The sequence below is a fragment of the Bactrocera oleae genome, chromosome 3 (assembly GCF_042242935.1).
Source record: "Bactrocera oleae isolate idBacOlea1 chromosome 3, idBacOlea1, whole genome shotgun sequence".
In the NCBI taxonomy this organism is placed as follows: Eukaryota; Metazoa; Arthropoda; class Insecta; order Diptera; family Tephritidae; genus Bactrocera; species Bactrocera oleae.
The window spans coordinates 11,511,547-11,537,256 of record NC_091537.1 but is presented as its reverse complement, the minus strand read 5'-3'; the positions used below and the strand labels follow the sequence as shown (position 1 = coordinate 11,537,256).

The 25,710-nt window shown below is 33.4% G+C and overlaps 3 protein-coding genes, 2 long non-coding RNA genes and 1 other non-coding gene across 10 annotated transcripts; 3 read left to right on the top strand and 3 right to left on the bottom strand.

The window, feature by feature from the left end:
- Positions 1 to 240: 240 nt before the first annotated feature.
- Positions 241 to 8,477, top strand: Ntl (Neurotransmitter transporter-like). Of its 4 annotated transcripts, none has more exons than XM_070107478.1 (11): positions 241 to 399; positions 681 to 1,115; positions 2,831 to 2,962; positions 3,028 to 3,191; positions 5,854 to 5,915; positions 5,981 to 6,104; positions 6,177 to 6,510; positions 6,585 to 6,736; positions 6,797 to 6,925; positions 7,714 to 7,914; positions 7,974 to 8,477. In XM_070107478.1, the coding sequence occupies exons 2-11, from the start codon at positions 881 to 883 to the stop codon at positions 8,286 to 8,288; spliced, it is 1,848 nt and encodes a 615-aa protein (XP_069963579.1). In that variant the 5' UTR covers positions 241 to 399; positions 681 to 880; the 3' UTR covers positions 8,289 to 8,477. The 4 variants fall into 4 exon arrangements, with proteins under 4 accessions (XP_069963579.1, XP_036222316.2, XP_014086862.2 ...); XM_036366423.2 differs by having other exon boundaries at positions 241 to 479; XM_014231387.3 differs by having other exon boundaries at positions 241 to 528.
- Positions 2,471 to 2,677, top strand: TRNAY-GUA (transfer RNA tyrosine (anticodon GUA)). The gene is made up of 2 exons: positions 2,471 to 2,507; positions 2,642 to 2,677. It is a non-coding gene; the product is annotated as a tRNA-Tyr (tRNA).
- LOC106615247 (sodium- and chloride-dependent neutral and basic amino acid transporter B(0+)) lies at positions 8,430 to 14,422 on the bottom strand. The gene is made up of 10 exons (XM_014231386.3): positions 13,430 to 14,422; positions 11,299 to 11,427; positions 11,042 to 11,211; positions 10,829 to 10,932; positions 10,610 to 10,751; positions 10,206 to 10,533; positions 9,983 to 10,146; positions 9,788 to 9,916; positions 9,098 to 9,304; positions 8,430 to 8,970 (listed from the first exon to the last, which is right to left on the bottom strand). Exons 1-10 carry the CDS (start codon positions 13,590 to 13,592, stop codon positions 8,686 to 8,688), a joined length of 1,821 nt encoding a protein of 606 aa, XP_014086861.1. The 5' UTR covers positions 13,593 to 14,422; the 3' UTR covers positions 8,430 to 8,685.
- A 189-nt stretch (positions 14,423 to 14,611) lies between these two features.
- On the top strand, positions 14,612 to 18,155 carry LOC138856394 (uncharacterized). Of its 2 annotated transcripts, none has more exons than XR_011395663.1 (2): positions 14,612 to 14,913; positions 18,014 to 18,155. It is a non-coding gene; the product is annotated as an uncharacterized lncRNA (long non-coding RNA). The 2 variants fall into 2 exon arrangements; XR_011395664.1 differs by lacking the exon at positions 14,612 to 14,913 and adding an exon at positions 15,337 to 16,761.
- On the bottom strand, positions 16,853 to 17,544 carry LOC138856395 (uncharacterized). The gene is made up of 2 exons (XR_011395665.1): positions 17,268 to 17,544; positions 16,853 to 17,184 (listed from the first exon to the last, which is right to left on the bottom strand). It is a non-coding gene; the product is annotated as an uncharacterized lncRNA (long non-coding RNA).
- Positions 18,156 to 21,069: 2,914 nt separating the features above from the next.
- Positions 21,070 to 25,450, bottom strand: LOC106615253 (sodium- and chloride-dependent neutral and basic amino acid transporter B(0+)). The gene is made up of 10 exons (XM_014231391.3): positions 25,076 to 25,450; positions 23,953 to 24,084; positions 23,449 to 23,618; positions 22,825 to 22,916; positions 22,622 to 22,757; positions 22,215 to 22,545; positions 21,968 to 22,134; positions 21,778 to 21,906; positions 21,510 to 21,716; positions 21,070 to 21,447 (listed from the first exon to the last, which is right to left on the bottom strand). Exons 1-10 carry the CDS (start codon positions 25,236 to 25,238, stop codon positions 21,163 to 21,165), a joined length of 1,812 nt encoding a protein of 603 aa, XP_014086866.1. The 5' UTR covers positions 25,239 to 25,450; the 3' UTR covers positions 21,070 to 21,162.
- Between the last annotated feature and the right edge of the window lie 260 nt (positions 25,451 to 25,710).

The following is a 25,710-nucleotide window of genomic DNA, read 5'->3' as shown; positions in this document are numbered from 1 at the left end:
ATGTGCTACACGAAATGTTGCGACGTCATCATCAAGCTTTCCATCAACTGGCCGCGCGATTTGTGTAAGTGTCATTTTAATAGTAATAAAATCTCTAGAAGCACATACACACACACACACACACACACTCAAGTAGCGATGTGGGAGCGCATGCTGATTACTATTTAAAAAATTGGTTGCTGTAAAAAGCAAATGCGGCAGACAGATGGGCAAGTGTTTAGAAAAAATCATGCAAATTCACTGGTGATTTCGTGAACGTTCACTAAAAACTGCACGCCTAAAGAGATTTTGAGTCAGTTATCGATGGACGGCGAGCGTGTAATAAACTAAAGTGGTCGGTAGCGTTTAGTACAGTAATGGCGCGTGTGATAACAGCAAGCGATGCATTTGACAAAAGCTGTAAGAGTTATTGACTGGTGTCAAAATTTTGGTCCTTGCGCTTATGCCTTTGAAAAATAATCATTTTTGCGCAACAAGTGGTGTGTTATTACAACAAAAATGACAAGAAGTGTTAAATGAATGCTAATGGTATTTGGTACAAAAATTATATTACTCATACGCACTTCAGTACAAATTATGTGCTAATATTATATATAATATAATAAGAAACTGCTGTGATACAAGTAACAAATTGTTTTATAATAAATTTTATACAAATTTTTTTATAAAATTATTTAAAGTTCTTACTGTCGGCTGCTAAACTCTGAGTTATTGTATGAATTCGTGCTATAGAAAATATCAGAAAGCGAGTATATTGTTATTCAAAAGCACTGCCAACAATGAGAAGAAGTTTAAAAATATTGTATTTTGCTGTTTTTATTTGTGTAAAGTGTTTGTTCAGCTAATTTTTGAAATAACTTAAAATAACAAATCATCAGAAATGTTCAGTCGCAGTAATTCACATCCTGGCAATGGACCAGCCGACGCTTACACACAGGTGCCTACGAATATCAGCTCAGCCAAGTCCACAACCGCTGGTGTGAAAACTGCCGAGCGTGATGCTGATCGCGGTCAATGGGCCTCAAAAACAGAGTTTATGTTGTCCTGTATTGGCTATGCGGTGGGCATTGGCAATGTGTGGCGTTTTCCATATCTCTGCTATCGCAGCGGTGGCGGTAAGTATGCGCTTGGTATTTTAAACACAAAAAAAAAAAACAAAAAAAAATCTTAACTTCATTATAATACCCTTTTGCAAGTGCATTTCTTACGGCATAAAAGGGTATAAAAAGATCTTTGTCCTGATTTTGGTCGGTCAGTTTGTAAGGCAGCTAGATGCTATAGTGATTCGATCTGAACAATATGTTCGCTAATTATAGCACTGCCTTAGGCAATAATATATGCAAAATCTCGTGAAGATATATTGTCAAATAAAAAAGTTTTCCATTGAAGTACTTGATTTTTATCGATCAGTTTATATTGCAGCTATATACTATAGTGATCCGATTTACACAATTTCTTAAGATATTGCACCATTGCTATCGGTAATAATTAGTGCTTATTTTCTTGAAGATATCTCGTCAAATGAAAAAGTTTTCCATACAAACACCCGATTCCGATCGTTCAGTTTGTATGGCTGCTATATGCTAGAGTGGTCCGTTATCGGTGGTTTCGATAAAATTAGTGAGAAAATGACGTCTGCAAAACTTCAGAGCGATATCTCAAAAACTTAAATCTATATATAGATTATGCTATGGTTAAATCGACTCAGTTCATCATGCTGATCATTTACATATGTATATGTATACTTTATAGGGTCCCCGACGTTTCTTTTTTGAGTGTTACAAATGTCGTGGCAAACTTCGTACACCTGTTTAGGGTGTAAAAATTCCTAACTACTTCAACGAACAGTTTTGCTTAAGCTTCTGTCGAGTCTTGATTTGATTAACGTTTTTTGCTAAATCTTCTTTTATAAGCGCACATTAGCACTACCTTTAGATTGCTGTTCATCATCAAATTGCTTCAAATTGTTAATTTAGTCTTTATTTATGCAAATACAGTAATCACAATAGCAACGAGCAGTTCACACAGCTACACACACAAACATTGTCGTACACTACAGGAATACGAAATTGCTTCACACCATAATTGCCGTAATGCAATTTATTTTTGCTTTTATTTTTTCCGCTTGTTTTTTTCTCTGCGTTTGTTTGTTTTTATGCGCTTTTATACAATTATTTGTGTGTTGCTTTCGTCTAATTCACATTGAAAGCTATTTTAAAAATATTCAGAGAATATTCATTCGCCAATAAATATGCAAAAGCATGCTGCTGTGACACACTTACATACATGACACACGTATAGACACACATACATACACACATACATATACATACATGTGGTGGTGGCATTCGTTGAACCTTTTGTGTATGGAATTTCTTTCTCCTTTGCATTTGTGGTGCGCGCGCGCTGACTTTCGTTTGGTGCACCGTTAAACTAGCTAAAAGTGTTATTTTCCAGCCGTTAAGTAACGCCTTCGATAGCTCAGTTGGTAGAGCGGTGGACTGTAGAAGTTCAGTTGTTAAATAGAGTGGCGGTGCTGCGGTATATTCGACCCCAATGATGAACATCATCATCAAGATATTGGGTTAATTGATAAAACGCTTCGCATTGCCATTTTCTACTGCAATCTTGATATGTTGAAATCCATAGGTCGCTGGTTCAAATCCGGCTCGAAGGAGGCTCAATTATTTTTTTTCCTTTAACTTTCCGCTTTCTATTTTTCACTTATTGTTTTTTGTAATTTTATGTTTTATAATTTGATTCATGAATTTTTCTACTTTTTTATAATTTTTCCTTTTTACTTTTTTCGAATTCATTTCTGCTTTTTTAGGCGCATTTTTGGTGCCTTATCTGTTGATGTTATTCCTTTGCGGCATTCCGTTATTTTTTATGGAAATTGTGATGGGACAATTTTCGAGCGTTGGCTGTATTGGTGTTTTCCGCTTAGCACCGCTATTTAAAGGTTAATTAAAAAATATTCAATAATATCTAAAATTGTTATTCTGCTTCTTACATTTTCATTTTCAGGCGCCGGCTTCGCTATAGTAATTGTCAACTTTATTTGTACCTGCTACTATTCGGTGGTCATCGCCTATCCGATTATGTTTTTAAGTAAATTGTTTTCCCTAAAATTGCCTTGGATTGATTGTCAGAATGTGTGGAACACAGATCATTGTGTGGAGGTTTTGGATGTAAGTTGAAAAAAGTGTATGTTTATAGACATGAAAATTAACACAAATCACGTATAAAGCCACTGATGCATACATAAAATAATGTATGTTAAAAAAGCTTAAGTCGACTTAACATTATACAACACAAATAATTTGATTTCTAACCGGAATACTGATGTGTTGTTTGACTATATTTTAACGTAGCTACCGCTCCTAGTATTGTTTGAGATCATACACTGTGTTGAGTCTCGAACCCTACTTTTTGTATTCTTGCAACATGTTGCTACAACGGATAATAGTTTTATTTACCTAACGTTTATTTGTCTCACAAAATAATCGAGTAAGATATAGAATTATACAAGTATATATACAAATGATCAGTATGACGAGACGAGTGGAATTTCGAGTGACTGTCTGTCTGTCATCCGTGCAAAAATAGAGAGATCTTGATGAAACTTGGAAGGGGTTTGGTATTCGAAAACTTATAAAGGGCCAAAACTAAGCTCCACAATAAGATGCAAGACTGTCTTCTGGTAATAAAGATCGCATTAGAGTAGGGCATCTGTGGGGTGGCCCCACCCTCTAATAGGTTTAATGTACATATTCCCCAAACCTCTTACGCTAAATCAACCAAATTTCCTTAGAGAAATATTTATTGCCATTAAATTTTATATCCGGGATAGTATAAGAGTGCTTAATAGGAGCCGGTGTCAAAATTGGACGATGGGCGTGACACCCCTCACTTTTAGGTGAAATAACATATCTCCGGACCTACTCGACCGATTTCAAATTCGGTACGTTAGATTATCCTGACATTCCTATGTTACAGTGCTGTCGAAATCGGACCAAAACCACGCATAGTTTCCACATATATTAATTCCATATGATTCTTTCACTAGCCAGTACACAAATCAAACACCAATGAATATATTCGGATAAAACTTTGCACAAATAGTGCCTTCAAAATTGGACTACATCCCTAATATTATGAATTGCGATCCTCTCTTTGAATTTTCCACATCAACTCAATATATTATGGTAAATTTGGTCTTTTCGGTTGAGTTTATTCACCTAAAATTAAAAAAAAAGCGTACAAACATATTTCACTATGTATGTATTTGTATGGATGGATGGATACATACAAATTTCCCCCGTCCGGTCGATCAGCGGCTCAGCAAAACTCAATTTAGTAGGCAAATCGCTGCTTGGCTACCAGGTGCCCAGAAATGCCAGGCAGTGGGTGGCGGATATATTTTTCTCAATATTTTCCATCCTGCCCCTGTGCTTATACTACAATACTGCACAAAATTTTCTCCATCCGGTCGATCAGCGGCCGACAAAGATTCAGTTTAGTAGGAAAACTGCTGGTTCGCTACCAGGTTCCCAGAAATGCCAGGCAGTGGCTGGCGGATATATTTTTCTCAATATTTTCCATCCTGCCCCTGTGCTTACACTACAATACTGCACAATAATTTCCCCATCCGGTCGATCAGTGGCCGAAAAAGATTCAGTTTAGTTGGCAAATCGATGGTTCGCTACCAGGTTCCCAGAAATGCCAGGCAGTGGGTGCCGGATATATTTTTCTCAATATTTTCCATCCTGCCCCTGTGCTTACACTACAATACTGCACAATAATTTCCCCATCCGGTCGATCAGTGGCCGAAAAAGATTCAGTTTAGTTGGCAAATCGCTGGTTCTCTACCAGGTTCCCAGAAATGCCGGGCAGTGGGTGCCGGAAATATTTTTCTCAATATTTTGCATCCTGACCTTGTGCTTATACTACAATACTGCACAATAATTTCCCCATCCGGTCGATCACCGGCCGAGAAAGATTCAGTTTAGTAGGAAAATCGCTGGTTCGCTACCAGGTTCCCAGAAATGCCGGGCAGTGGGTGCCGGAAATATTTTTCTCAATTTTTCGCATCCTGCCCCTGTGCTTATACTACAATACTGCATAAAATTTTCCCCATCCGGTCGATCAGCGGCCGAGAAAGATTCAGTTTAGTAGGCAAATCGCTGGTTCGCTACCAGGTGCCCAGAAATGCCAGGCAGTGGGTGCCGGATATATTATATATCGAGTTATGTTGCTAGATTATGAAGCTATCGACATCTGTACAAACTTTTTTTATTGTTTAACAAATAGCGGTGTACTCTGTCGAAAACATTGTTATATGTGGTGAATGCTGAAGTCAGGTCTGTTTTGCATAGATTGCAGTTATTTTTGCTCGCGAAGCAGTAAATAATGACAGAAAAAAACCAAAAAAATTAAAATAAAAAAAAAAGTATTTATATTTTATTTCTATATAATAATTGCCCTTAAACAGTCTAAAAAATATATATATCCTGGACTAATAGTGTAAAATTTTACAAAAATTTGTCGCTAGCATATCAATAAGGCAATAATTAATTTTTTTGTCGTTATGAAAAAGTGATATGCGGGCCTAAGCAGCTTCTCCACGGACATGCCGGATTCTTTGGTCATTTATTCCTAACCCCTTCTATGCTGTATCACTTTCAAAGATAAGTCTTCTTTTGAATCACATAAAGTTTTCAGACTAACTATCTTTTAAGACTCTAACATATTAGTGGGTTAGACTCAACAAATTTTGGTTGTGTTAAAAAAAACTAAAAATGGAAATGACAATTTAATTATTTATGTATACTTTTCTTTTAATCCTTTCAGTTAGCGAAACGTAACTTCACACATCACACTGGGTTTCGCACGCCAGCCGATGAGTTCTTTCAGTGGGTATTAATACTTAATTGTTGGCACATTCCTGAAATCACTTTCAATATTCTTTTTTTTACAGTTTTGAGATTTTGAAAATATCTGGAAGTATTGAGGAATTAGGCGGCTTGGTATGGCCGCTGTTTTATTGCTTGATCTTTGTGTGGCTTTCGGTGTATGTCTGCATTATACGCGGCATAAAAACGGTAGGCATTTTTAACTGTTTCATAGTTTTTAGTTTGAAGTTTTATAATTTATATATACATATATTCCCCCAGGTCGGCAAAGTGGTTTATTTCACCGCAGTCTTTCCCTTTTTCATACTCTTCGTATTATTTATACGCGGCATAACGCTGCCTGGCGCATGGAAAGGTATTTTGTTCTACATCAAACCGGAATGGTCACGTTTGTTGGATTTAAAAGTTTGGGCCGACGCTGCAATACAGATATTCTTTTCATTGGGACCAGGTTGGGGCGGTATTGTGAATATGGCTAGTTTTAATAATTTTCGCAATAATGCTAGGGGCGATGCATTCGTTATACCGATTGTGAATTGTGCGACTAGCATATTTGCGGGATTCGTGGTTTTCTCCGTGTTGGGTTTCCTCTCACGTAAGTACGCAGACATCCAGCATTCACTACTTGAGGTATTTGACGTATTTTACTTATCACTTTTGACCTAACAGATCAATCCGGCATACCTGTTGCCACGGTGGCCACATCTGGTCCCGGCCTGGCATTTGTAACATATCCACAGGCGATCGCCATGCTGCCAATGCCACATTTGTGGGCTGCGCTTTTCTTCGTCATGCTCTTTCTGCTTGGTTTGGATAGTGTGGTAAGTGTTGGCTGAAGCTATGTAAAGTTATACAAATTTTCTAATAACAAATACTTACAGTTTGTTCAAATTGAGGCGATTATATCGTCGGTAATCGATGAGATACCAAAGCTGCGACAGCATAAGGCGCTAGTTACATTGGGATCGGTTTTAATCATGTTTTTAATGTCAATAATTATGGTGACAAGAGTAAGAAAATGACAATAACAATTATAACTTAATTCTACACTTAGATCTTTTAATATTAGATATGTTTTGAAATAATAATTTTTAAGATAGTTTTGAATTTGTGTATGCCCGATATATGTTATATGTATATTTTCGTATCACTTTAAGTTCATATATAATGGGCTGGAGGGAATTTTTAGCTCGGCCGGATATTAAAGGAGTGGTTGGAGCACCGCTTAAGTGGAAAGTACAAATTCTTTCTACTTCCAGTATATACATATGTTTGTAACAGCATTTCGATGTAGTAATTCTGTTTATAAGCTCAGAAATGATCGTTTCGATGTTACCATAATTTTAACTTGATCATTTAGTCTACATTTCTCTCATATTGGTGACACCTCAGATATAATGAGCTGGGAAGTATTTATCTGAATATTATAGGAGGGGTTGATAGACACTTGATACAGAAGGGGTTTTGTACTTGTTACTCTTTATATATAATAATACCTTGATAAATTCTACATAACGTCAAAAGCTCTCAGGAACACAATCTATCAGTTGTTCGTGACAGCGTCTCGATATAATAAATCTATTAATAAGGGTAGAAATAATCTTTTCGATGCGACTACATTTTTCTGATCATTTAGCCTAAAACGTCCTTCCATATGGATGAAAACTCTGCACAAATCTCGAATATATTGTATTTATTTTAATTTTAATTGAAGCATATATTCTAGGCAGTTTTAGCTTGTCAGCTAATAGGAAAAGGCTCTTCAAGCAATTATAAATCTTATATTTTTCCTTTCCAGGGCGGCATGTTCATACTGCAACTATTTGATTGGTATTCTGCATCGATTTCGGTAATACTCATATGTGGTTTGGAAGTTGTGATGGTCGCCTGGATCTATGGCGTTGATAATTTTATTGCCGATATTTACTTTATGATCGGCAAAAGACCGGGTATTGTTTGGAAATTTTGTTGGATGTACATCACGCCGATTATATTGATTGTAAGTACCGATAAATTAATAATTTTTTCCGTTCGTATTTGACGTTCTTTTCATAATAGGGAATGTTCTTCACTAGCATCATATTCAATCGCGATATAACCTATAACGGTAATGTATATCCACGTTGGGCCATAGCACTCGGTTGGCTGAGTTGTTCCATCTCCATTGCATGCATTCCAGCATATATGATTTATGTATTAGTGCGAGGGCAGAGCACGCCCCTAAAAACTATGCGAAGACAATTACAAGCTGTTGATTGGACGCCGGCAAACGAAGAATATCGCCTCGAATATGAGGAATATCAGCGTTCACGCAAATTAACCTGTGAACTGAATAATATCAGAGTGGAGTCGATAGCTAAGGCGCGAGTGTGACGTCACAAAGTGTGCATATATATTTGCTTTATATATGAGATACAAGTAAAGTTAGGTAATGATTAAGTAACATAATTTTTTTTTGAGTATTAACATAAGTGTATATTATGTATATTTACAAAAATAATAAGATATTATAAATAATTTGTATAAGCAAAAATGTAATAAAAGCATTTATTAATAAAAAAAGAATTATGAATATTATAAAATCATCTTTGGCTTAGAGAAAACGTAAAAATATGAGTTCAAATTCGAATAGATTTCTTTATAACAATATATATATAGAAATTGTTGTTGTCTACAAATCACAATTTAATTTCCTCAATAGCAAATATATACATATATACATTTTATATGATTACACAACCATCCCACGAAGATCAGCATGATTAACTCGTTATGGCACAACTTCATCTTCCATCTGACTCAACTGATGCGTAATATCCATATTGCCCATGGCCTCTTCATAACGTTGACGCTCTTCCATTTCAAGAGGATACCAATCCAATGGACGACAGCAACGGCGAAAACGCATTTTGAATGTACCCGATGTTTGAAGGAGTACATAGATCATGTAGCCAGGTAAATAGAGCCAAGGTAAAACGATGAGGAAAACCGCAGCTATATGCACTACAATTGAGGCGACACTGTGCTCGTAGAACGCAGCGATTACTGAAATTAGCTGTAATTACAATATTTTAGTTGTAACGCAAAGTTTTTTAAGCTATCATCAATGAAGTTAATGAAGTTGTTTAGAAAATGAGTGATTTGATATTTAAATCTATATGTGTAAATGTAAGCCAACTCACTAACAATATGATGAGGCAAATCGGTGCAACAAACCGCAATATATTCACTTTCCACGTGGAGAAACGTTGCCCCAGCATGAATTCTATATCACGCTGAAAGCGTACACGGCCATAAATCCACAGTACGACCAGCAGAAGAAAGAGATTCAATGACGTTTGCGTAAATAGCGAATCCATTGACATGGCGCTGAAGAAAACGACGCCGTGCTGCAATAGTAAACGGAGGAAAAAATATGTAGGTCACATAACTATAATGGTATAGCAATATATGCATAGTATCATATCATGCCTAACGGCATATTATATTGTATGACATCTCAATACAATACATCATATAATATAAACATGTGGCAGTTCTGGTGGTCACATCATATCACATTATCACATCAAATTATAGATCATCTTATCACATAAAAACATGTGGTAGTTCTAATTCACACATCATATCAAATATCATCACATCATATCATCACATCACATCCCATCATATGCCAATATCTAGTTTTATATTCATTATTCATTCCTTATTGTCATTAATAATGATTGAGAATAAAAAAATGATTAAAAAAATGTGAAAAGGTTTTAAAGTGCGATGTGGAATCCATTTTAGAATCCTAACGCCGTATTTTCTTTCAGATAGTGTTTATAGATTTCAATAACTAGTTTCAGTATAAAATCGATTAAACTTACATTGGAGCACGTGTACAAAGACAAAACTGCCAGTATACTAATGATGCCGAAAGTGACTTCAGTTCTTCGCGAACGCAATATTTCAAATTCATCAAAGATGCTTTGGAAAATAGAGAATAAACATGTGATCTGCAAGAAAGAAATTTAAAAAAAATTATTTGAATAAAATATAAAATAAAATAACCCATTCTTTACCATCGTAACAATCGCCATTAGTGCGAGCATCGCAAAGAAAACCATTGACCAGAGGTTCGGCCAATTCATCGTGGCCAAAACGCTGCCACTCGATAAATACAAAGCCCAGTGATGATTCACATACACATACAAATTATCTACCTCATCGTAATGTTCGATGATAGCTGATAAGAAATATGTTTTATAAATATATTTTTTATTTTATAATTTTTTTAATACTTACAATGAAAGTATCCCTGAATTATATGCGTTAAAATGCCATAAGCCATAAAAATACACATTTGTCCTATACAAATAAGCCAACTGAAATTCATAATGTTTGTTTTGAAGCGATTAAAACTAGACAAGGCAATAATGGAACCCCAACCGGGACCGAAAGCGGATACGATAAACAACAGTGTATTTGGTATGCCTTCGGCCATTTCACGCGGAGTTGCTATGAAATAACTGAATAAGAATTTGAAATCGAGTGATAGCAGCAAAAACCGTATGACAGAGATGATCAGCAAAGACAGGGAGGCCCAAATGGTGTAACGTAAAAATTTGCTCATCTGCAAAAAGTGGAGAGAGAACGAAAGAAATGAAAATTTTAAATTATGAACGCTTAAAAAATAATGCGATACGTACCAAATCCGTGTTGTAGAAGCGATAAAACACGGCAGCGATGATTCCCCAGGTAAGTATTGTGCAAAGTAACAACTCCCACGAAAACATAAAAGGGCTATTATACTCATAGTTCTCCATCAGATCGTCACCACCGAAAATCGAGCTGGATTGTTTTTGTTTAGAAATAAATATTTGTAAGATCGTAATTGTGAAAAATTATTGCATTTGGCGCTAACTTACTTGAAGAATAACACAGACGGCACTTCATAACCAATATATTTATAGGAATCGTTGCTTTTTGCCATGCTGGCATTAATTTCCACTACATCCTTAAGTTTGCAGGACTATTACCATATTTTTTCATTTTGTTTTTTGTATTTTTTTTTTGTAAGAAATATTAATATGTTTAGTTATATTTTAATTCAGATTTAGTTATTATATTATTATATTTACATGTTCAACATCCACTTCGGTGCTGTTTATAAACCATTTTTCCATGCCCTCACAGCTCCAAGGTATTGTAGGGCGCATGGAGTGGAAGAAATAGAGTAACGGCACAGCAGCGAACATACTGTAGTAGGTGAGCACTGCCAAATTGACGCCCAAGCTTATATAACCCAAACCTAAAAGCGGAGTAATGCGCTTAGAATTTGTTCGTTTTTAATAAATGTACTCGTATGAGATTTTTAAATATTTGAAATTTTTTATACCCTTAAAAATTGGTGATATGCGAAAAACCGATATAAAACCACTGCTGGAAAACTGTCCCAAAAATGACTGAATCACCATAATTGGCACCACAAAAAGAAACACACAGACAATGTAAGGTATAAGATCACCTGTGAAAGATATAAATAAAGGAATGAATGACAATTATTTTTTATTCTAATTTAAAAAACAATAGTCAATAACATCTCGCTAAAATTCGGCCTACTTCGGTCCTACTTGATTACAATTAATTATAGAAGTAATTATGTGCACAAGCCGCTTATAATTTGCCAACATTTGAACGCATTAAGTTAGCAGAGAGAAAGAGAGAGAGGATAGAGAGATGGATCTATTTCTTATATCTACTTAAACTCATTTTCATACCCTATATAGGTATAAGTTATATTATGTTTGCTACAAAGTTTAAAAAATATGTACACAAATGATCAGCGTGACGAGCTGAGTCGATTTAACCACGTCCATCGGTCTGTCTGTCTATCAGGATACACGCGAACTACTCTTTTAATTTTTGAAATATCGATTTGAAATTTTTCCCACGTTTTTTTCTCCCAAAGAAGTTGTTCAATTGTAGGTGATATCGCACAACTCAATCCTTTGTATAAAATTTTTTTTATTTAAAAAGATACTTTCACAAGATTTAGCATGGATTATTTTTCAAGGCAACGCTACAATCGCCACATAAGTTTTTCAGATCGAAACACTATAGCACATAGCAGCCATACAAACTTAATGATCGGAATCAAGTGCTTGTACGGTAAACTTTTTTGTTTGACGAGATATCTTCAGATTTGACATGTATTTTTTCCCAAAGCAACGTTACATTGTCTGAACACATCGGAAACCTAAAGCATATAGCGACAATACCATATGATCAATCAAAATGTATATAAATATATTTTTATGAGAAATGCACCCGCGAAGGCTATTATAACTTCGGTGCAGCCGAAATAAATTTTTTCTTTATTTTCAATATATAAATGAGTAGATAGTTCTTGAGCCATGATTACTAATATAAAAGTATATATAAAAAACTTTTAATAGTGCATTTACACCTACTGTAAGTTTATTTGAAAAAAATGTTTGCTTATCACTTTGTCAAAGGTTATTGTGCAGTTAATTATTGACATATATAATATATGATTTCAAATAAATTAGAGGCGTAAACATATTCAGTTTGACACAGCTTATCAGTAAGAAGCATTAGTAAAGGTTGCGAAAATCGTTGAAATTTAAATACATACATACTTATATATGAATAAATTAACTATTTTATTAGTAAAAATTAAAAAAAAATATATAAAAAAATTTAATAAAATAAAAGTAAAAAAAAATTGTTAAAATAAAAAAAATTGAATTTTATTGGTAAACATTAAAAAAAAAAATTTAATAAACAAAAAGTAAATATAAAAAGTAAAAATTAAAAATTTTGAATTTTATTGGTAAAAATTAAATAAAAAAGAAAAATAGTGAAAATAAAATTAAAATATACTGACAAATAAAAACTTATAGTTACGAAATGCTAGTTCTTATTAAAATTTTTTTATTGAGTTTTAAGAAAAGCGCAAACAAGCGTTCTTCAGTGGTGAATGTCGCCTCTTCGAATATATTTTCTAATTCATATAAAAATTTCTTTTAATAAAGTAGTTTATTCTGCATGGATAAAATTATTTCATATCTGGCAAAAAATGCAATTAAGTTTACTTTTTAAGTTTAAAATGCGCGATTTTACTGTAATATTGCTTCATATTACTACATGTCTATGCTTCAAGTATACATTATACAATACCATACATTTAAAGTATATAGGTATATCTAGAGATCACAAATATTTTTATGATAAATTTACTGTTAAATTTGATTCACGCTACCACCGCAAACCACTTTTATTGCAATTAAAATAATTTTGTAAACAATATCTTACTAAATATAATGAGCAACGCGTGCTCCAAAACAACTTATCACCTGGCTTACATATCGACATATATTTAGTATTTATGCACAAATATTCACTAAAGTACACCGCAATAAATATATATTACTACTTTGTGTACAGCATCACTTTAATACACTTTAATGACAAAAATAAAAATAAATATGACTGCGTTGACTTACCGCCCATGTGTTGGTAGATAAACCAGCCCATCGATATCACATCCATGCGGAAGCCCAAACTAATGCAGGTGTAAATATAATCACTTGGCGCCGCCCAATAGCCGCGTGTCAGGTCGGGTTTGTGTGGTCTGCGACCGCTATCATATGAGGATTCGTAAACCATTTTCAATGCCGATTTTTCTTATCACTTTCACTTTTTAATTTTTTGTTTTTTCAAAATTTCTTTTTTGTAATGCAATTTATTTGCAGCCGCAAATTGAATAGTTGTAAACAAGGTGGTTTTGTTAGTGCGTATGTTAGACGTCGTTTTGATCCGAGCAAGTGTATAGTATGCAAACGAGTCGACGGCAAGCGCATCGACACTGAAATGAGTGCCAAGTTTATGCCACACTAAATGTTTGCCTGCCGTCGTACATTAATTACATCAATGCGATAATAAAAACCAAAAAATTCACTTAAATACCGTTGTATATAACAAATACTAGGTATATACAAATATGTAAAAGTTATAAAAGTATGAGCAATATTTTAATTAAAACGTGAGCAACAACAGCAGTTAAATGAATAGAAAAGCCACACTAAATTAATACTCGGATGCTCAGTGCCATTTACATGCCTTTATCATGAAGAGACATATCTACATACCTATATATGTGGCATTTATATACATACATATGTACTTGTATTTATGTATCGGTGAAATATAATTTTGCAACTCATATAATATTTAACTGTGCAACAAACAATACTTTTCCCTGCTGTGTCTTTGTTGTTGCTATTATTATTATTATTGTTTTTTGTATATATAGTTATATATATATTATATATTTTTTTTTTGGTTTGTTTGTTGTGTTCTTATTTTGCTTTTGATAATCGTTGATTTTAGTTGTACTTCAATGCTGACTTTTTCGTATGTTTCGGCTTGCAAAGATCGCGCCGATCTGTTCGCTATCCGTAAATATTTATACGTTGTAATTAGTAGCAACAGCTCCGGCGCATTACTGAGCCGCGCTGATCATTCTCATCAGTGCATTAAACATACATGCATACACACATTTATTATTATTGTCTTATGTGTGTGTGTGTGTACTATTTATATATGAATAATATGCAATATAATTGTTGTTTTTGCTTTCTAATGTCGTTGGCGGCGAATAGGCGATAACACAGAGCGCATGCAATTCTTCGAAATACCGTCGATGCCTGTGAACTTCGTTGATTTATCAACAAAAATTGCAGTGCATTGTTTGTATATATGTAATAATGTAGTGCTTTAAGCATTTGAAGTTCAAGGTGTTTGCACATACATATGTATCATGTACATGCATTCGGTACTAAACGAATTCTAGACTTAAAAAAAATTGGAGTATACCATATATGAGTGTTCACTGTCACATATTGAAGATACGTGTAGAAACATTGTAATGACGCGCAGAGCAATTCTGCTCGATTTGCATCTCTACGTGTGCTCGCATATCATAAAGGTAGCCTGTGGTGAAACAACAAATTAGCAGAAAAAATTATAGTATAAAACTAAATATTCTTGGCCGAAATAAAACTATTCTAAAAATTTGTATTTTAAAGTGGCAGTACTGGACTGCAAATAAACTAGTCCGAAAAATATCGAAATCATGGCAATTTTAGTACGATTTATTAACGAGTTATTGACATGATTTAAAAAATTTATTGCACATTTCGTGTTGTAAACAGACAGTTGCTGAACATAAAATAAGTCACATATGGAGATCGAATTTCACATGAACATAAAAATGATTGTAACAATTCAGGAAAAAAAAATTTATAGATTAGGTTTGTGCTCGAAGTTTATATGGACCAGTCCGAGTCTGTTTTGATCAGATCAGTCATAAACAGTTCTAACTAAATTTTTTTTAGATTTTTAGTTTATAAATAAATTTTTTCGAAACATCGATTGTATTTCGAAACAAAATTTGGAAATTAAGATCTTGTAATAAATCGCGTTGTAATTTAGAGCAGTAGCCGACTAGTTTGCAATGCATTTATACTAATTATAAGTTAGTTTACAATAACTTAATTTCACTTAGGGGTGCCTACATATGTACATACCGCTTTGTGCACTTATTTGAATAAGTGTGCTTTCGTTTTGTAATTCAATCATTTACAGTAGGGCTTTATGAATTAAAAATGTGCGCATCAAATATGGATAACCAGATGAAAGCATTTAATTTTAATACAGTTGTTAGCATATCTATAATAATTGATGATGCTGAGTATGAGTGCATTTTGTTGCATACTGTTTAATTTCATATATTTTTACTTTAATTATAATTTAATGTACAGCAATGAAATGTACATATAGGGTCTACCAACAAGAACGACGTGGTGTTAAAATGAAATAAAACACTCAAATTTGGTCAAAATGGGTTCTGTTATGCAGCTAATTTTATGTCATTTATGATTTGAACAAAATGGCGGCCAAATGGTCAACAAGGCTCCGTTTGCATATCTTCACCCGTTTACGCCAATTTTCGATGATCCAGTGAAGCATTTTTGATGGAATTTCGGTCTTTGAGCTTCTCGAGCGTTGCTGGTTGATTGGCGTAAATCATTGATTTGGCATATTGTACCTCCGGAGAAAGTAATCTAGATTTCATCAAATTCCGCTATTGATGGTAATGGCATTTTCTGCCTCATTTCGATGGAAATAAGGCCCGATGATACCGCCATATCACAATCCGCACCAAACGGACAATTTTTGTGGATGCAATTGCGTTGCCTGAACCACATGAGGATTTGACTCACCCTAATACCGACAATTTTGTTTGTTGACGAAGCTATTAAGCCAGAAATGGGCCTAATCTGAGAAAATGATTTTTCGATTAACATTTTTTCAACGTTTTTTTTCGAGAGCGCGAATTTGCGTAATAATTTCAAAGCGTTGTACCAAAGTAAAACGTGACATGATGAAATGTCAAACCTAAACACCTGTTACACTGACATAATTTGACACAAATCCGTAAACAAACATGGCCAGCACGAGCTGTCAAAACCACGTTATACCTATTGGTAGACGCTGTATACCATATATTTCCCATTTGGTTGGGAAAAGTAAGGGGCAGACGTGTTTTGAGTTTAAGGCTAGTGGATGTATATGTGTATAAATCCAAAAATTACAGCACAAACAAAACAGAGGCATAAACTCATTACGGCGTAATTCATCCGTAAATTCATTTGATTGCTTTGCAATTCAATTTCGTTATAAGCGGATACCATTATAATGGCTGACAGCAAGATCGGAAACGTCTTTTAAATACACCTGACGTCTCTAAGAGGGCATAGATCATAGTATCGAGGTAAAATTATGAACACAGCCGCAGAAAAATACATTGTTTTTAAAGTGGTAGTCAGATTGCAGAATTCACCGTAAAATGAAATTAACTGAAATTTACAGTTCCGTTTTATATCTATACCGATATTATGTATTTAATCTTAACAACTATTTATATCATTAGTTTTTAATATTAATGAAATATAAGTGTAAGTCAACATAGCAGAAGTACGATGAAGCAACTCGGCGCAACAAACCGCAACATATTCACTTTCATCGCACATATCCACTTTCCATGTTTGGAAGAACGTTGACCTAGAATGAGTTCAAACATTGGCATAAATTAACAGCACGACTAGTAATCGTAAAAGATCCTGCGATATTTGCATAAATAGTTGATGCGCTGACATTGTGGTTAAGTAAGTCGAAGCCAGACTGTAATATTACGCTTTAAAAAAAACGATAATTAATTATTTCTACTAGTTTCGCAATGATATCACGAATATTTTGCATTATCATATCATATCATACTTGCTATAGAAGATCGGGGATTTTCAAATTGTGTACTTTGCTCATCTGCAAAAAGAAGAGCGAAGCAAATAGAAAAATATGTTGAGTTATGAGAGATTAAAGATTGTATTATATCGACAAAATCGATATAATAGGACAGCTACGGTACCCCAGGTGAGCAATACACAAAGAAAATCGAATACGTCATCAATGCCATAGTCATTCATAGTATTATCAGCTCTGATTCTTCTGATTATCTGAGTTTTCTAAGCAAAGATTGCATTAAAGTAATTGCTACTACAAAAAGAAACAAACAAAGTGACAAAGCAAATTAGGAATGATGGCATATATTAAGGGCACACCTATTGTGAAATTTTGAAAAAAAATGTTATGTGTTTTCATATTTCGATAGCTTATGGCAATAAAAATAACATAATAATTTCAAATCGATATCTAAAATAGTTTCTGCGTTACAGATATTCAAAGAGAAGCCACCCAGTTCAATCAGCTCCAACAGTTTATCTTTAAAAGCATTTCTCTCGAAACAGCATTTTTCCAATTTGCTGCCTCTGTATATAATTATACATATCTGACCAAAATTCGAATTTTGGCAGGCCAAAACGACAAAATTTGTGGTAAAATTCACCTTTCTTTTAAAAAAACAAAAGGTCGCCTTTTTGTAAATTTTAATATTATTTTTTCGATCTGGTTTGATCTGTACGGATAATATTTTAGTTTAACCATTTTTTTTATATTTTTATTTATAGGTTTCATACACGGAGGAGATTGTAATCCTTGCAGCAGTGGAGGGCCTTCTTTTAGCGCCGTCAGAGATCTCTTATAACTCAATTTCGCGGTGATATTTTTGAAATATGTGTAAATATATTCTAAAAATTTCAAAAAAATTGATACAGTAGCATTTTATTTTTAATTCCCAAATGTTATTTTAGGTTGTCACACTAGGTGCGCCTCTTAAATCAGATAGATTGGAATAGTTCAGATTTTATTTACTGTCCCAAAAATGTATACATGTTGTATAATCTTTTAACACAAATTTTCTGGTGAATGCATCAATCCATTGAGAAAGCATTGATGCGTAAGTTAAGTTCAATGAAATTACTTGAAGCAGATAAATACCGTCAGCGCTCAGATTGGGTTTGAAAGTCCTTTGCCTGCCATAACTTGCCAAGTGGTACGACTTAGCTTTATCTGAGGCTATTTCAACTGATTATTATGAACTTTAGTGAATTATTTAAGTCAAATATTTAACTTTGCAAACAATATAATATATTATCGCAAGTACTTTGAATGTCGAAGTAAAACGATACTTATTTGAATGCCAAGTGCATGAGAGGCTGAATGATTAGTTGACTTTGTTTATTTACTTAAATTCATATCAGTGAGTGCACACATAAACAAGCGTTTGTGTGCATATTTTGTAAATATTTTAAATAATTTGTATACGATAACAGCTATATACCATATGTAAAAGCTACGAGAATATTAAAAAAAATTTTATTAAAATTAGCGACTGAGTGAAGAGGAAAACACATATACAATTCATATGTGCATATGTGATATAAATAATAAATGTATTATATGTAGAACATCACAGATCACACACATTTATAATTTGCATATTGCTTATTATAACAATTATTGTTATTCCACAATTATTTCGTGAAACTGATAAGCATTTAAAAATGGTGAATTCGTAATGCATAAACAATTATCGGAAAATATTTATTTATTGATATTTTGTGAGGTTATTTTCGAAAAGTATGAGTAAGTATCCATAAATAAAAATGTTTATGGGTTAATGTGTGTATTTTTTAGATTTCAAAGCTTTCAAAAAACATAACTTTTACTAATATTTTAATGTGAGAATTGTTGTTTGAAAATCAATGTTTCTTCGTTTTTAAGTCGATATAAGGTTTCCTACTTAATGTTTAAAAAAAAAAAGAATTACAGCGTGCGTGGGACATAATGAGATAAGTTTCTTTCACGAAATTTTTTTTCGTACAAAATAAAAATTAAAAACCTAAACACAGATATTGAAATTAATACAAAAGTTGTAGATCTTTTCGTTACCTAAAACTTTGCCGCAAACTTTTTTCTAGTAGAGTGAATATACGAGAATTCCAAATGTCCCGTTCCACCCTGACTTAGTTGCTCCTTACTTGTTTTCTTTTCACTTGCAATAATTCTTATCTACGAAATAGTTTGATGGCAAACACAACAAACATAAAGCAAACACAAACGGAGTGTGGAAACAACTAGAACATTAAGCTTAACAAAATAAAAAGTAGCTTCAGCAGTCATTAAAATAAGGCACACATGCAAACTATTAATTAAAACTAATGGTAGTTTATAACAAAAAACTAATTTAATTAAAAATAGTTTCATATTCACAGAAAAACCTTAAAATATACGATCTGGTCAGTCGAGTCGTCCATTTACCGCTGTTAATGACGATAACATCGAAAACGTAATTTATTAATTTATGTGAAAGAATTAATTCATAATTAATTATAATAATGAAAAAATTATTATTATAATTATAAATATATTTGGTATTTAGTATTTCTCTGCTTCATATGCGGCGGAACTTGTCCAGCTTTTGTATGATTAATAGTTTTACAATTTTGAGCAGCTTCCGAATGACTATTCAATTTTATTAAAAGCTTTTTTATGCCAAAACTATACTCGTTTCTGCAATATTAACCGCTGGGGATGAACATCATTAGATTACATCTTATATTTTATATAACTATGTGTACGGCCAGAATTTTTTTGTTTTTCTTTTTGAATGAATGCAATCGAAAGAAAAGCAACAGCGATTATTAACGACCCTTTTCTTAACTTTATTTTTAAATACTTATCTGCTGTCTGGTTATGTGCAACCAAACATTATCAAGAGTCAAATTAGCAGTGGCACAGTGAGTTCTTGTGAATTGCATTATTATGATAATACAAAGTCAATACATTCTTAAACGCTCACACAAGACATTGGACAACTTTTAATATTATTCTGGGAAGCAATGAATCAAAAAACCTGTTTGCATGCTAATACAGATACACATATACAGGGACGAATTGAAAAAAAAATAATATAGGCTCAAGATTAAATTATCGCATGCCGTCAGTGAATTTGTTCAGAGCAAAATTTGTGATGTAAGTGTATATGTGTATGTACAGTTCAGTGTGTGCAACACAATATATTTATGTATGTATGTATTAAGATACTGGTGAATTCTGACGTTAGTAGACAAAATATTCGTATTATCAAATTATGAGGAAATTTCTTTGAAAAACAATAATTTTCCTATTGTTGTCTGTATTATTGAACTTGATGATTACCAAGAAACTTGATGACCAATAAACTTGCTGAGTACCAATAACAAAAGACGGATGCTTTTTTTTTACTTATCACTACACTATACACTCAATATCAAATTTGAATTGAACGGGTCCATTTAAACTCGCGCGGAGTCGATAGACTTTTTTTTGATCTCCATATGCCAATTAGTGTTATCTTACGACGTTAAAAGCTTATCTGGCGAGCCATCTTGGTTCAGTTTTATAAATTGTAAAAGTACCATTTTTTTAACTAAAATTAAAATGCCATATTTTTTAGCATATACAATCCAGCCCTTGTTACACTTACTGGTGATTGGTTAAGGTCCACAACTTTTAGTTGTCAGTTATCAGTCGTCAGTATAAAAAAGAATGTTACTAGTTTCTTTACATATGGAACTCATTCACTTCCAAAATTTTCGAAATTAAATTTGTTATTTTTCATATGAATATAAAACCAAATATATTTTTGTATTTGCATAAATCGTTTTCAGTGCAAAATATAATATTTTTACTATTAAAAAATCACATTTGTAGCTAAACACAATCAAATTCTTAGCTATGTCACCGTTTCTTCTTCTAGCTCATGTAATTGATGCGTCATATCCGTATTGCGCATTGTTTGCTCGTAACGTTGTCGGTCCTCTAACTCCACGGGATACCAATCCATGGGGCGGCAGCAGCGTTTGAAGCGCGTTTTAAAAGTGCCTGTCGTTTGTAACATAATATATATCATGTAACCGGGTACATACAGCCAGGGCAGTACAATAAATAGCACCGCAGCTATTTGTACAACCGTTGCACCCACAAAGTGGTACATAAGAGAAATGAAAATCGCTGCTAGCTTTAAATATTGAAATATCGTAATATTATTGAGAAAAAAAAATACAAATAAAAAATACATACCAAAAGCAATACCAAACAAACTGGAGATACAAATCGCAACATATAAATTTTGCATGTGCTAAAGCTTTGGCTTAACATAAACTCAAGATCACGCTGAAAACGCACACGCCCATAAACCCACAATACTACGAAAAATAGTAAGAGATTGAGGGCGGTTTGTGTGACGATTGTGTCATTGACGAAAATCACATGTAAGAAGACACCTTGCTGCAAAATTTATGATTTTAAATAAATAAAACTCTTCACTATCAAGCACCCTAACACTTACATTGGAGCAAGTGTATAACGAGCATATGCCCAAAAGGCCAATAATAATGAGCGTCACTTCAGTTTTACGCGTGCGAAATTCTTCGAACTCATCAAAAATGCTCTGAAGTGTCGAAAGCAAGCTAACGGTCTGTTTAAATAAAATTATAATTATTAGAATTGGAAAATTAGTTTTGCTAAGTTGTACATACTACTGTGATTAGCGCTGCTAAGAGCAACATTGCGTAATATAAAATACACCATAGATTCGGCCAAGACATATCCGCCATAACGCTGCCGGTGGAGAGAAATAATATCCACAACTTGCTTATATACACATAAGAATCTGTATTTTTACTGTTATATGCTTGTTTGATTTCTGCAAATGTTTTTGTTTAATACTCATAACGGTATATATAAAGTGTATAAAGGCCTTTATTCAATTCATCTTAAACTCACCATTATAATAGCGGTCAGTTACATAGACAATATACCCGAAGGAAAGAAATATAAACATTTGCCCAACACAGATGATCCAACTATTTTGTACAGTTTTTGTTTTGAATTTGTTAAAACTGGCCAGGGTTATGATGGTACCCCAACCGGCGCCAAATGCTGATATCACGAATATGCCCGCAGTGGGAAATCCAGGCATAAACATCTCCCAACTCGGCACAAAGAAATCAAATATCGAAAGCAAAGGATTTTGCGGTATCAAAGCGAAACGTATCACAGAAATTATTAGCAAAATGAAGGCAGTAAATATGCTATAGCGCAGCATGGTGCTCAACTGTAAAATTAAAAAATATTTAAATGTGTATACATTTTTATTTTATTTTAAATAAATTATGCCGATTTTTCTACACCTTTTCTACGCTGTTGCATTTGTAGAATATAGCCGCAATGAGTGCCCATGTGAATAAAGTACAAAGCAACACCTCCCATGAGATGTAGAAACCCTCGCTACTGTGCTCAAACAGTTCCATGTGATTAAAACGAGATCTGAAAAAATTACAAAAAAAGGTTTTGCGTAAAAGTTATTAATAATATAATATTTAATTAGCATTACTTTAAAAATAAATTCGATGGTATTTCATGCATTGAAAACCAATTAAAGTTGTTCTTTGGTGGCAGTGTGTCATTTGACAGAATATGACAAAGCTGAAATTAAGGAGGTCTATTATTAAAGGTGCTCAGAAATATTATTTGATTAAAACAAATATATATAGTCTATGTATATACATATATAATAAAAATATTTAAAGGGGGTTATAACATTTGTGCAAAGCAAAAAATACTAATAAAGAACATGCATTATTGTATTATAAATATTATTAATGTGAAAGCTTTTATCTATCCAAATTTCTTAGCCTATTTGTCGAATGTCGCATGTCGCATTACTTTGCTGTTACTGTGAACATTATTTTTGTTGCCAGCATATTATTTTACTAGTTTATTCTGAAGGTTCATAGAAATAAAATTTTTTTTTGTGCGCTGTACTTTAATACGAATAGTGAAGTAAAATTTACAGTTGAATATCTTTGCTTCCATGTTTTATCATTCGCCTTATTATTTTTTAATCTTTTTTGTATAATAATAAAAACTTGTTTTATTTTATAGAGTCCCAATAAATATTTTCTATTCGATTTGTTTTGACATTTCTGACAAGTATTTTCAAAATTTTTTTACTTACGTGTCGCACTTGGTTTTCTGTAAAATTGTATGACCAATGCTTTATTCCCTCACAGCTCCAGGGTAAAATTGGTCGCATTGAGTGAATTAAATAGAGTAATGGAACGGCAGCAAAAACGCTGTAATAAGTGAGCACACCCAAATTCACAGCCAGACTAATGTAGCCAATTCCTAAATATAATAAAGATTACATACTTTTTTTTAGATAAAAATATTTTTTTTTATACAGAATAATTGCAATTCTATTACTATAAATATATTCTTCCTATTAGTGGTGCTGGAATTATAATAAAAAACAATTTTATAATTTTTTTGCTAACACCCAAGACTTTTTAATGTTTTTTTTTAACAGCTGCAATCTTTGTACTCTTCAAAATTTGTCGATGCACGAAAAAAATGTATATTTGATGCTTATATAAATAATAATTACTATTTTGATGTAAATAATTAAAGACACTTAATTAAATAAAATATACTTAAAGTGTTTGAAGTAAAAAGTACTCACCCTTAAAAAGCGGCGCTATTCGAAATGCCGATATGAAGCCACTACTCGAAAATTGGCCCAGAAATGATTGCATTACGAAAAGTGGAACAACAAATAGGAACAAAGATATGATATACGGTATTACGGAAGCGCCTAAAAATAAATTGGTTTTCAAAAATGCATAGACACATCACACAGAAGAGTGGTTTTTATACTATTGCAACATGTTACTACAGAGTATAATAGTTTTATTCACCTAACGACTGTTTGTATCACCTAAAACTAATTGGATATAGGGTTATATACCTATATATAAATGATCAGGATGACGAGACGAGTTGAAATCTGGGTGACTGTCTGTCCATGCAAGACAAAACTTGTGTAAAAATTGAGAAGCTACACATATTCATTGGCACCCAAGCAAGGTTGGTATTGCAAATGGGCGTAATCGAAGCATTGCCACGCCCACAAAACGCCATTAAACGAAAACCTATAAAGTGCCATAACTAAGCTGCAAATTAAGAAACAAAACTGTAATTTGGTACAGGAGATCGGTGCAGCAGGACACCTGTGAGCTAAAAAGTTATTAAAAGTGGGCATGGCCCCACCCCTAAATGATTTAATGTTCAATATATATCTTCCAAGCAGATCAAGATATATTAACCTAACTTGATGAGAAGAAATGATTTTATCACCTCTTCAAACGCTGTGCAAATGGGTAAAATCGGATAATGACCACGCCCACTCCCCATATAACGGTTATGTTGAAAACTACTAAAGGTACTAGAACTCACCGAATAAATGAGCAACACGCATTAAATTTCATAACTAGAAATTCAGAAAAAATCTTTCCTTAAATGAAAGAAATCACGTCGATACTTTCCTTTGTTCGATATAAAGTTTTGCCAAAACCGAAAGGTGTGACTCCAATTTTGTTCCTTGCAAGTTGCAAGAGTATGAAATGTTCGGTTACACCCGAATTAAGCTCTTCCTTACTTGTTTTTTTCTATGATTTTATTGAAAAAAAAAAAAATTGCACAAAGCAAACAAAAGTATATGCAGGTAGATAGGCTGCGTCTCAAAATAATTATTTCACTCCTAGTGGTTTTCTCATATCTTTGCTTTAAACAACATCTTTACTCACAACCAGCATATGTAAATACAATCCAAGCAATGGAGAAGACATCTAAGCGAAAAGCCAAACTGATGCCGGTAAATATGAAGTCGCTGGATTTGCTCCAATAGCCACGTGCCAAATCCGGTTTGTACGGCAGACGACCGCTGTCATAAGAACTTTCGTAAATCATTATAACAAATTTAGTTTACACGCACACGCACAAACACACGGGCATGCTATTCATGCCAATATAATGATTATCTCGTATTTAATTAAATAATTGTTTGCAAAATTTTAAATTTTCACACAAAAAACATTAAAACGTATGCACCAAATTTTGCTAACAATCACGACGTTATGAAGCGTTCCATGTGCGCAGAGTGTCGAAAAGCAACTGTTCAAACGCTTCTGCTCGATTTCAAAATTTCGTTCACATGTCCATATGTATGTAGCAACAATTGCGGGTGATTATAATACGGTTAAAGAGAAAAATGAGCAAAAACAAAAGAAAAAAAATATAAAATTTAATCACTTGCATGTTTCATTTACGCTCGTTGCAATTTCTCAGCTTACGACCAAATCGAGCGTTATCGGAAAACTCTTGGCGCTGCTGTGATGCATGAGCGTATGCAAACACAGAGTTGCGTATATACTCGTATGTT

Bases quoted from the DNA above. Each gene is read 5' to 3' on its own strand.
- Ntl (XM_070107478.1), top strand. From the start codon at position 881: ATGTTCAGTCGCAGTAATTCACATCCTGGCAATGGACCAGCCGACGCT. The intron at 5,916-5,980 runs GTGGGTATTAAT...TTTTTTTTACAG, and splicing joins CCAGCCGATGAGTTCTTTCA to TTTTGAGATTTTGAAAATAT. The intron at 7,915-7,973 runs GTAAGTACCGAT...TTTTCATAATAG, and splicing joins TCACGCCGATTATATTGATT to GGAATGTTCTTCACTAGCAT.
- LOC106615247 (XM_014231386.3), bottom strand. From the start codon at position 13,592: ATGGTTTACGAATCCTCATATGATAGCGGTCGCAGACCACACAAACCC. The intron at 10,534-10,609 runs GTACGTATCGCA...CACTTTTTGCAG, and splicing joins GCTTCTACAACACGGATTTG to ATGAGCAAATTTTTACGTTA. The intron at 8,971-9,097 runs GTGAGTTGGCTT...TTGTAATTACAG, and splicing joins TTTGCCTCATCATATTGTTA to CTAATTTCAGTAATCGCTGC.
- LOC106615253 (XM_014231391.3), bottom strand. From the start codon at position 25,238: ATGATTTACGAAAGTTCTTATGACAGCGGTCGTCTGCCGTACAAACCG. The intron at 22,135-22,214 runs GTGAGTTTAAGA...AAACATTTGCAG, and splicing joins AACTGACCGCTATTATAATG to AAATCAAACAAGCATATAAC. The intron at 21,717-21,777 runs GTAAGTGTTAGG...TAAATTTTGCAG, and splicing joins CGTTATACACTTGCTCCAAT to CAAGGTGTCTTCTTACATGT.